This window comes from Leptodactylus fuscus, chromosome 8, assembly GCF_031893055.1.
Source record: "Leptodactylus fuscus isolate aLepFus1 chromosome 8, aLepFus1.hap2, whole genome shotgun sequence".
In the NCBI taxonomy this organism is placed as follows: domain Eukaryota; kingdom Metazoa; phylum Chordata; class Amphibia; order Anura; family Leptodactylidae; genus Leptodactylus; species Leptodactylus fuscus.
The window spans coordinates 7,816,781-7,827,305 of record NC_134272.1 but is presented as its reverse complement, the minus strand read 5'-3'; the positions used below and the strand labels follow the sequence as shown (position 1 = coordinate 7,827,305).

Below are 10,525 nucleotides of genomic sequence, written 5' to 3'. Positions count from 1 at the left end.
GATAGATAGATAGATAGATAGATAGATAGATAGATAGATAGATAGGAGATAGATAGATAGAGCAATAGACAGGAGGACTTCTCCCGGCAACCAATCAGATTTCAGCTTTCATTTGTTGTGCATCGGGTTGAACACGATAGAAGTGATCTGATTGGTTGCTAGGGTAACTTCTAAATGCGGCCTACATTGGTCCCTACCCCTGAGCCCCTCCCCCCATACACCCCGTATATATATATATATATATATATGTATAGCTGTGTGTGTTATGTTGTATATACATTTATAGTATCCGCCGCTTCTTATAGGATGCTGCGTGCGCGTCCCCGGCACTACCGGCCTTGGTGACGTGCGCGGCCCCGGCTCCCTCTCTCTGCTCTCGCCATGATCTGTCTGGTGCTGACCATCTTCGCGCACATTTTCCCCACCGGTGAGAGGCGGGTGTGGCGGGCATGTGGGGTTATACCGGGGGCTCCGGTCACCGTCCTGGCCTGTAGGGGGCGCTGTGTGTGCAGTGAGGTCTAGTGCAGCGGCCTTTGTTATGTGCGGCTGCTGCAGAACTACTAGTCCCAGCATAGCATGGTGGATTGTGAGGTGTAGAGAGCTATAGAGTGTGTCTGACACAGAGAGGGCAGTCATGGGGTGAAGGCGCTAAATGGGCAGAGCTCCCCCTGTCTGCTTTCATTGACTGCCCCGCCATATTGGGGATGTTATGTGCAGTTACCCCTAGCAACTGCTCCAGTGCTAATTGTATAGGAAGTCTGTCACCAGAACCAGCATATCACCCCAGTCCTGCAGATAGATAGGTTACTGTCACCAGAACCAGCATATCACCCCAGCCCTGCAGATAGATAGGTTACTGTCACCAGAACCAGCATATCACCCCAGCCCTGCAGATAGATAGGTTACTGTCACCATAACCAGCATATCACCCCAGCACTGCAGATAGATAGGTTACTGTCACCTTACCAGCATATCACCCCAGCCCTGCAGATAGATAGGTTACTGTCACCAGAACCAGCATATCACCCCAGCCCTGCAGATAGATAGGTTACTGTCACCAGAACCAGCATATCACCCCAGCCCTGCAGATAGATAGGTTACTGTCACCAGAACCAGCATATCACCCCAGCCCTGCAGATAGATAGGTTACTGTCACCAGAACCAGCATATCACCCCAGCCCTGCAGATAGATAGGTTACTGTCACCAGAACCAGTATATCACCCCAGCCCTGCAGATAGATAGGTTACTGTCACCAGAACCAGCATATCACCCCAGTCCTGCAGATAGATAGGTTACTGTCACCAGAACCAGCATATCACCCCAGCCCTGCAGATAGATAGGTTACTGTCACCAGAACCAGCATATCACCCCAGCCCTGCAGATAGATAGGTTACTGTCACCAGAACCAGCATATCACCCCAGCCCTGCAGATAGATAGGTTACTGTCACCAGAACCAGTATATCACCCCAGCCCTGCAGATAGATAGGTTACTGTCACCAGACCCCAGCCCTGCAGATAGATCTGCTGGTTCTGGTGACACTATCCCATTTGGAGGGCTGGGGTTATATCTTGTGTTCTCCAGCTTTTTTATATGGATCTTTCCTCAGTACAGAGCAGTTGTATCCGGTTGGTGGTTCAGCCATTCACAGCGGCTTCCAGTGGTAACACTACATAATGGGCAGAGCTGGAAGTGGAAACTGCACTGGAATGGGAGATGAGTTGTAGTAGCCATCACAGGTACTGCACAGTGGTTGGCACAATCTGCTTCCAGCTCCGTCCATTGTGTGGTTTCAGTACCAGAGGCCGCTATGAGCAGCTGATTAGTGGGGGTGCCGGACCCTACCAATGTTACATTGTAATGCGTTTATCCTGCCATGTCGCACTCTGTATTAGCACATGTAGTAGCACTAGGGCGCTGACTGAATCTTCCTCGTCTTCCTGCCTCCTTACTGACTGTTCTGCTTTTCTCGGCAGCTTGGACGGGAATTAATGAGCGCACTTTCTTAGCTATAAAACCTGATGGCTACCAGCGGCGATTGGTCGGTGAGATCATCAAGCGTTTCGAGAGGAAGGGCTTCCGACTGGTTGCAATGAAATTGATGGAGGTGAGTATCACACAAGCTGCGCTCCTTAGTGGCCCATTTCTCGGTATTACTGGCCTACAGCATTGTTCTGGCACAGAAAAGTCACAAACCTAAGATTTGGGCTTTCTACAGCGTGCATGCCCCTGCAATGTCGTCTGTGGTGCGGATAATCTCCAGTAGATCCTCTCTGTTACAGATTCCATCACATAAGGATAACATGGCCTCCTTGTCTCATTCCAGGCATCAGAGAGTCTTCTGCAGGAACATTACATCGCGCTGCGAGATCGCCCCTTCTATGATCGCCTCGTGAAGTATATGAGCTCCGGACCTGTTGTTGCGATGGTGAGGGCCAGGCACGATATCATTTCCCATTTCTGGTGACTATAATCGGTTCCACTTATCTCTTCTTTGGTGTTATCTAATGTGCAAACTGGTTTCTACAGGTCTGGCAGGGACTGGACGTGGTGAAGACCGCCCGCCTTATGCTTGGGGAGACCAATCCAGCCGACTCCTTGCCTGGCACTATTCGTGGAGATTACTGTGTGGATGTTAGCAGGTAAAATATACAAATGTACTCGGAGACCAACGCTGTTAGAACACGATAATTAATGGTTTTGTGGCTAGTCGGCAGTTTTGCCTCCAAAACCACATGGCCATTAAAGGGATTCTACCATTAAAACCTTTTTGTTGTGGATAAGACGTCAGAGTAGCCTTTAGAAAGTCTATTCGTCTCCTACTTTTAGACGTGGTCTCTGCCACACCATTCCTCAGAAATACCGGTATGCAAATGAGTTCTCTCGCAGCGATGGGGGCAGGCCCCAGCACTCAAACAGCATTGAGGGTGTCTCCACCGCTGCCAGAGAATTGTCTCCAGCGCCGCCTCCTTCTTCGACCGCTGCATCATCTTCAATGTCTTACGGCACAGGCTCGTAACTTCTAACATAGCAGACTGCGCAGGTCACAGGAAAATGGCCGCTTGCACAGTATTGTTAGCGGCCATTTTCCCGTGGCCTGCGCAGTGTGCTCTGCTAGGTTACGAGCCTGCGCCAGAATAAGACATTGAACATGACACGGCAGACGAAGAAACAGGCGGCGCTTGGAGACACTTCTCTGGCAGCAGTGGGGATGCCTTCAACACTGAGTGCTGGGGCCCGCCCCCATTGCTGCAAGAGAGCTCATTTGCATACCAGTAAAAAACTGTATTTTTGAGGAACGGCACAGCGGAGACCACGTCTAAAGGTAAGAGACGTATAGACTTTCTAAAGGTTATTCCGACGTCTTATCCACAAAAAAAAGGTTTTAATGGTAGAATCCCTTTAAGGCTTTGAAAAATGCCAATTTGCAGAAAAACGTCATGTTGGCGCAGTGTTATTCTGCTTGTGCCCACTATGGCTATTTTTTTCCATGTGTGGTTATCGGCCGTGTTTGCAATATTAGAAAAACTTAACGAGGACCTTTCATGGTTTGGGCACAGTCAGTTCTATATACCGCTGAATTCAGCGCACTGTTGGCTTTCCCGATCTGTGCCCCGGGTAAAGATCTATCGGTCCCGGTACGCCAAAGGGCGTTCCTGTCTGTCAGGAACATCCTTCTCCACAGCAGCGCCTATAGCGCTGTACAGTGTGAGCGGGGAGGAACGCCCCCTCCCCTCCTGATAATTTTCGTCTATGGATGAGCGCTGTGAGCAAAGGGAGGGGGACGTTCCTCCCCACTCACACTGTACAGTGCGATAGGCGCTGCTGTGGAGAAGGACATAAAGAGCTACGGTACAGGGACCGATAGCGCTTTATCCGGGGCACAGATCAGGAAAGCCGACAGTGCACTGAATTCAGCAGTATATAGAACTGCCTGTGCCCCAAACCCATGAAAGGTCCTCTTTAATGAAATGCCCTATGAGAAACCCGTTTCCATTTGCTATGGGATCAACTAATACTCGCCCCTCCCTATTACTGACCATTATCTGGGGATACGGCCGTACCATAGGGCAGTGGTCTTGAGATCACATGGGACTTGTGGCTGCGTGGCTCCCCATGGAAGTGCTCCGTTATGTCCTTCCTGACCGGCCCTTGGATTTCTGCTGCAATTCTCTGCTTTGCCCTGCAGCAGATGGGCATAAGGGTCATCAAGAGCTGGACTTAGTTTAGGGCCACGTGGTGACTTCTGCACGGCCAAAGATTGTATTATCACCGTGTGACTACTGCACTGATGTAATGGAGTCACGTTATGACCAGGGGGATGTTGTGGCTGTGACTTCGTCTCCAAACAATTGAGCACTTTCAGGACATAGGGTGACTCCATTCCCTTACAGTAGTGAAGGAGTTGCAGGGTGACATGGCAAACTTTGGTAATGTGACCGGAGTCTCGGCCAAAGTCTCTCCTTCTTACTGTGTGACATGACCGTTCTTTCTGACCTCTGCGCAGCCGCTTTCCTAGGCATGTGACTCGCTTACACATTCAGTCTCCGGATGGGTGCAGACCTATATCCGCTTTGAGCCCATACCCTTGTGCGGATTGCCTCGGCTGTCTTTGCACCTCTGCTACACCATTTCATTTTCCTCTTTCAGGAATGTGATCCACGGCAGCGACTCCAGAGAGAGCGCCCAGCGGGAGATTTCTCTCTGGTTCCGCCCAGACGAGATCATCTGCTGGCAGGACCATGCCGAGAGCTGGATCTACGAGTAAATGTCGCCGGGATAAGTCTGGAGCTGTTACACATGACACAGGGATTTTACTTCTTTTCTTTTTTTGTTAGGGCCATGAATGTAAAGGGTGTCCGCTTTATCAGGGGCAGATATTTACCCCGGGGCATTTATTCTGAATTCCGTCCATACTCCTCTTGGATCATTCGTTAATTTGTCCCCTGAATACGTCAATATTAAAGAGATCCCTCCGTCTCCTAAAGAAATGACAGACCACGTTAGTGCATATAAGGCCTCATTCACATGGGCATATTGTACCAGTGTTTAAAGGGGTATTCCAATCTCAGACCTTTATGGCCTATAGACAGAATGTGGAGCGTGTGCTATAATGCTGCAGGTTTGGTTCAGCAGAACCATGGCGCGTCTGGGTGTTAGATCCTGCTATACAGAAGTACTTTATGCCTGTCTGAATGAGGCCCAAGTACTCACTGTATATGTAATAACCTGTCTCTGTAAAGTGTGGCCTAGGCGAGCAGTTGTGGTCGGCAGCTCCCTGGACAACCAGAGGGATGATGTCGGCTGCTTTGTCACTTTCCTTTCAAGGGACCACTCCATTGTTTTTTGTTTTGTTTTTTTGTTCCTCATTTTAGACCAATAGTAATCGTTGTCTGCTGGCAGGATCTTTCCTTCAATATGACCACTTTTATTTTCTAGCATGGGTTGCTGTGCAAACAGGAGGTCTCTACTGCCTGCAGGTTCTATTGAGATCTACCAGGTGACCCCAGATTCACCAAGGTACTGCTTCCCACCCCATCCCTGTTCTTCTCCTGCAATGCTCTCACGTTATTTGTTCCCTGTACCCCCCACATACTGCCCCCTCTCTTACACACTGCCCCCTCTCTTACACACTGCCCCCCTCTCTTACACGCTGCCCCCCTCTCTTACACGCTGCCCCCTCTCTTACACGCTGCCCCCTCTCTTACACGCTGCCCCCTCTCTTACACGCTGCCCCCTCTCTTACACGCTGCCCCCTCTCTTACACGCTGCCCCCTCTCTTACACGCTGCCCCCCCTCTTACACGCTGCCCCCCTCTCTTACACGCTGCCCCCTCTCTTACACGCTGCCCCCTCTCTTACACGCTGCCCCCTCTCTTACACGCTGCCCCCTCTCTTACACGCTGCCCCCTCTCTTACACGCTGCCCCCTCTCTTACACGCTGCCCCCTCTCTTACACACTGCCCCCTCTCTTACACGCTGCCCCCCTCTCTTACACGCTGCCCCCCTCTCTTACACGCTGCCCCCTCTCTTACACGCTGCCCCCTCTCTTACACGCTGCCCCCTCTCTTACACGCTGCCCCCTCTCTTACACGCTGCCCCCTCTCTTACACGCTGCCCCCCCTCTTACACGCTGCCCCCCTCTCTTACACGCTGCCCCCTCTCTTACACGCTGCCCCCTCTCTTACACGCTGCCCCCTCTCTTACACGCTGCCCCCTCTCTTACACGCTGCCCCCTCTCTTACACGCTGCCCCCTCTCTTACACGCTGCCCCCTCTCTTACACGCTGCCCCCTCTCTTACACGCTGCCCCCTCTCTTACACGCTGCCCCCTCTCTTACACGCTGCCCCCTCTCTTACACGCTGCCCCCCCTCTCTTACACGCTGCCCCCCCTCTCTTACACGCTGCCCCCCTCTCTTACACGCTGCCCCCTCTCTTACACGCTGCCCCCTCTCCTACACGCTGCCCCCTCTCTTACACGCTGCCCCCCTCTCTTACACGCTGCCCCCCTCTCTTACACGCTGCCCCCCTCTCTTACACGCTGCCCCCTCTCTTACACGCTGCCCCCCTCTCTTACACGCTGCCCCCCTCTCTTACACGCTGCCCCCCTCTCTTACACGCTGCCCCCCTCTCTTACACGCTGCCCCCCTCTCTTACACGCTGCCCCCTCTCTCTTACACGCTGCCCCCTCTCTTACATATTGCCCCCCTCTCAGGCCACAATGACCCATTACCATTGTTATCAGCAACAGTTGATGCAGCTGCCAGGACCTTTGGCGACCATCAGCCTACCTAGTCTTAGGCCCTGGGTGGTGCATTTTACTGTCGGCTCTGCAGTGTTTTGCAGAAGAAGTTGCTGGACATGGCTACAGGTATTAGATATCAGAGACAGCACCAGCCATTGCAGATTTTGAATGCGCTTCGATGGCGATCTTGCATAGCTATAAAAAACAAACAAAAAAAAAACAGTGGAGTGTCACTTTAAGGGTAATGCACAACTCATGTGCCCATTTCTGCAGGAGACTGGAGGTTTCCTTTAACCCTTCACATACCTAGACATGAGCTAAGGCGACCCAGCACCTCGAACACTAAGCATGGATGATGTTTACAGCAGGATCAGATCTGCTCTCTTACTTGAATGTCACGACTTCTGCCCTCGTCCCCAGACTGAGCGCAGCTTTACCCTGGCAGTGACCACGACCACATTCAGATTGCTATTATAGAATATCTGGATACCCCTCCTCGCTTTATGGGAACACTTGAATGTATTTCCGGGCCGGCACATAGTATTGTACTGCTGTTATAATCTATACAGGTTACTGACAGGGCGTGACGACTGCCGCAGGTCCAGGGGTTACACTCACCAAAGTAATGGATTTATTAGGAAAGGACGAGATGATCGGTCAGTGGTGCACTGCATTTAGGCTGTATCTCAGGGTAATACTTCTGTCATGGGTTAGGGTCACCTGCATGACATGGCGTCTTCCCCTTGTGACTTGCGGCCGCCCTTGCCGAGAGATCACCATTTTTGTTGATGTGCAAATTACATTTTTGGAGCAATAGCAACACCGTCATGGCTCCAAGCAGCGCATAGGGAACATGGCACAAGGGGAAAACACCATAAGGTGACTGTAAAGTGACAGATTCTGTATATGAGATACTACGGTATGCCACTATGTGTGGTTATTGTGGTAAATCAGTGGCTGCAGCCCGGGATCCATTGTCTGCACTGTCTAATGCATTTGCACTATTGCCTTTGCTTTTGGCCTTCCTTAGAGGGGTTATCCAGGCTTTGCATATCAATGGCCTATTGTACTAGTAGGGCTGTGACCCCAAGCAGCCCCGCTGATCAGATGTATAAAGTCGCTGCAGCATTTGGTATCATCTTTGTTGGGGTTTCTGCTTTGTAGCGGCCATATAGCGGTATATGTCCTGGTCACCGATATTAACGCCCTGTCCTCATAATAAGCCATCAATATTGTGATCCTGGAAAACGCCTTTAAATATAATTTTGTAAGGACCTCGCACTACCTTTAGGCCCCAGTTGCACCTACGCTTTGCTAATGTGTATTAAACAGGTCAGGTAGGTAGTTTGCTCTCAATAGACTGCTCAGCACAGTATACGGCCGCCAGGGTTCGGAATCTGTATAGCCGGAGCTCCGAGCACCCAGCTATTTAACCCTTCGTGTGCGTCTTATACATTATATCCCATGCATTCATTAAAACCGCAACACGTAAAGGGCCAACATAGGAGCCTTCTATTCCTTGTGAGGCCGCGGACATCCAGGTATAGGCCATGTACAAGAAACATCAGGATCGATTGTAATAGGAAAACGATCACACTAAGCGATGACTTGCACTGTGTAAATGTCTTCCTTCTAGAATGTTCTATTATTGCAGCTCTGCCGGTCTGTGCCCAACATGGCTGCCCATGGGAGGGGTAAGGAGTTCACACAACACGAATGTCGCCCATGAACGTTGGGAACAAGGTCCAAAGATGGCTGAAAGCTTTATACAGGTTCTTTTTTCAGGGCGCTCGATTTCCCGCAGTTCAGGCTCATAGACATGAAATCAGTCTGGGCCATAAACTAAACAGTCAGGTTTCCTGAGCTCAGTCTGAGACTTACATTGGCTCTCCAGTGTGAAGGTTATTGGGCGCGATGAGTGACAGCGGGTATGCGGATAATCTGTTTACAGGATGGGTCAAATGTTTTCTATTGTTTATGTCCCTTTTTTTTAATAAAATAGATTGGAAAGTTTGTGTGGTCGTATTTTTATTCCACTTGCATGCCTTTATATTCCAGTTGATAATCCGGCTTCAGATAGAATAATCCGGAATCTCACCGGACCCAGTGCAAGTCTGTGGGGGAAAATCCTGCTGCTCCCAACTGTGCAATGCAACTTATCCCACTTTTCTATGAAATCGGTGCTAAAATTTGGTTGTAGTGTACAAAATCTACCGTATGTAAGGCTGTATTCACACAGCTGTATGGCAGCCACGGAGAACTCGTTCTCATAGACTCATCTCTAGAGTTTGAGATATTTATGGAAAATGTCCCATCTGTGAAAAACAACCATCAAAAATAAAAGTACCCGTCCCCGTGGAGGGTGATAATGGATTAAAAAAAAAAGTGCAATTTTTTTTTACTTTGCAAAATCTGACAATTCTGCAAAAATTTAATTTTTGCTTCCTATGTACCTACAATCTGCTACGGCACTACATTTAAAGGGACTGATATACTTTAAGACACATCCTAAAAGCCCTTAAAGGGGGTGTCTAGAAACTGTGGACTGTGCCTGTTACCAGAGCTCAGCCCTCCCCATCCCCTGTCCACTGGCACATCTGATGTCTGTATAGAGCGGGGGTAGGGAACCTTGGGCTCTCCAGCTGCTGTGAAACTACAACTCCCAGCATGCTCCATTCACTTCCATGGGAGTTCCAAGAACAGCAGAGCCAGTAGGCATGCTGGGAGTTGTAGTTTTGCAACAGCTTCAGAGCCGAACATTCCCAACCCCTGGTATAGGGTATCCTACACACGACCTAGTCACCAAGTAGCTGCAGTGCAACCTCCCGAGTCCTGACCCGTTGCAATGACATCACACCAGCGTCTTGCATTCCTTTTGTAATACATTTATTACATACATAACAATTACATGATGTTCATGTCACAAGGGGGAGAGAGCGGAAGCAGAGAGCGTTATTCATACAGCAGTCTTTACATAATGCCACCGATAAGACCAGAAGACGGACGGGACACACTGCGGAGTTTACAAGCCTTTTGGAACAGACATCAGAGCCCCCCTTGTGACACTTTTCTTTACATATGTCATCGCCGTAGGTAGAACGAGCTGTTAGAGCCGAGCACGGTATACATGGCTGGCCGGTTAGTAATGTGCTTATTCTTGTTTAACCCCTGAACTCCCAGAAAATCCTGCAACACTACGTATTGGAGGCGCTCTGGCAGTGCGGGAGCAACAGGATCACATGCAGGGAAATCGTCTAGGGAAATAGCGGATTTAGAATCATGTGTTCAGTCCCGGCACTACCATTGGTCATTGGAGTATGAGATATGTATGGAGTAACTTAGGCCCTGATGCTTTCACCATCGAGAATATTACGCTGAGTGCACTGAGCTACTGTTTCACCTTTGCCCTTTGTTATGTAGAGTGCATTAGAAGGCCGGCTGGTCGGTGGGATGGCACGTTATACATCCGTCAAGCCAGTGGATGAGGCACCAGAGTGAAGTTAAAAGTAAGGCCCACCGCTTGGTGTTGTTTTTGCACTTGCCCCAGTAGGAGTAACACTAGTCGGGTTGTCTGGGGCTTTAGATCCTGAACGTCGGGACCTGTAACGGGGGTTGCACCCATTAAGTCACTGGATCTTGGCGATTCTAGTCCAGATCTACCCACTGTGGGATCCACTACTACATTACACTGTAGGTATAGTCTCAGATTGGACTTAAAGGGGATGTGTGAGACTAGAAAACGTGCCACTTCTCTATAGGCTGTGGTATTGCAACGCCAGCC

At 50.0% G+C, this 10,525-nt stretch overlaps 1 protein-coding gene across 1 annotated transcript; it reads left to right on the top strand.

Moving 5' to 3' along the window:
- The first annotated feature begins 364 nt into the window (after window positions 1-364).
- NME3 (NME/NM23 nucleoside diphosphate kinase 3) lies at window positions 365-5,713 on the top strand. Its single transcript, XM_075285287.1, has 5 exons — window positions 365-427; window positions 1,977-2,107; window positions 2,327-2,428; window positions 2,530-2,642; window positions 4,651-5,713. Exons 1-5 carry the CDS (start codon window positions 382-384, stop codon window positions 4,766-4,768), a joined length of 510 nt encoding a protein of 169 aa, XP_075141388.1. The 5' UTR covers window positions 365-381; the 3' UTR covers window positions 4,769-5,713.
- Window positions 5,714-10,525: the final 4,812 nt, after the last annotated feature.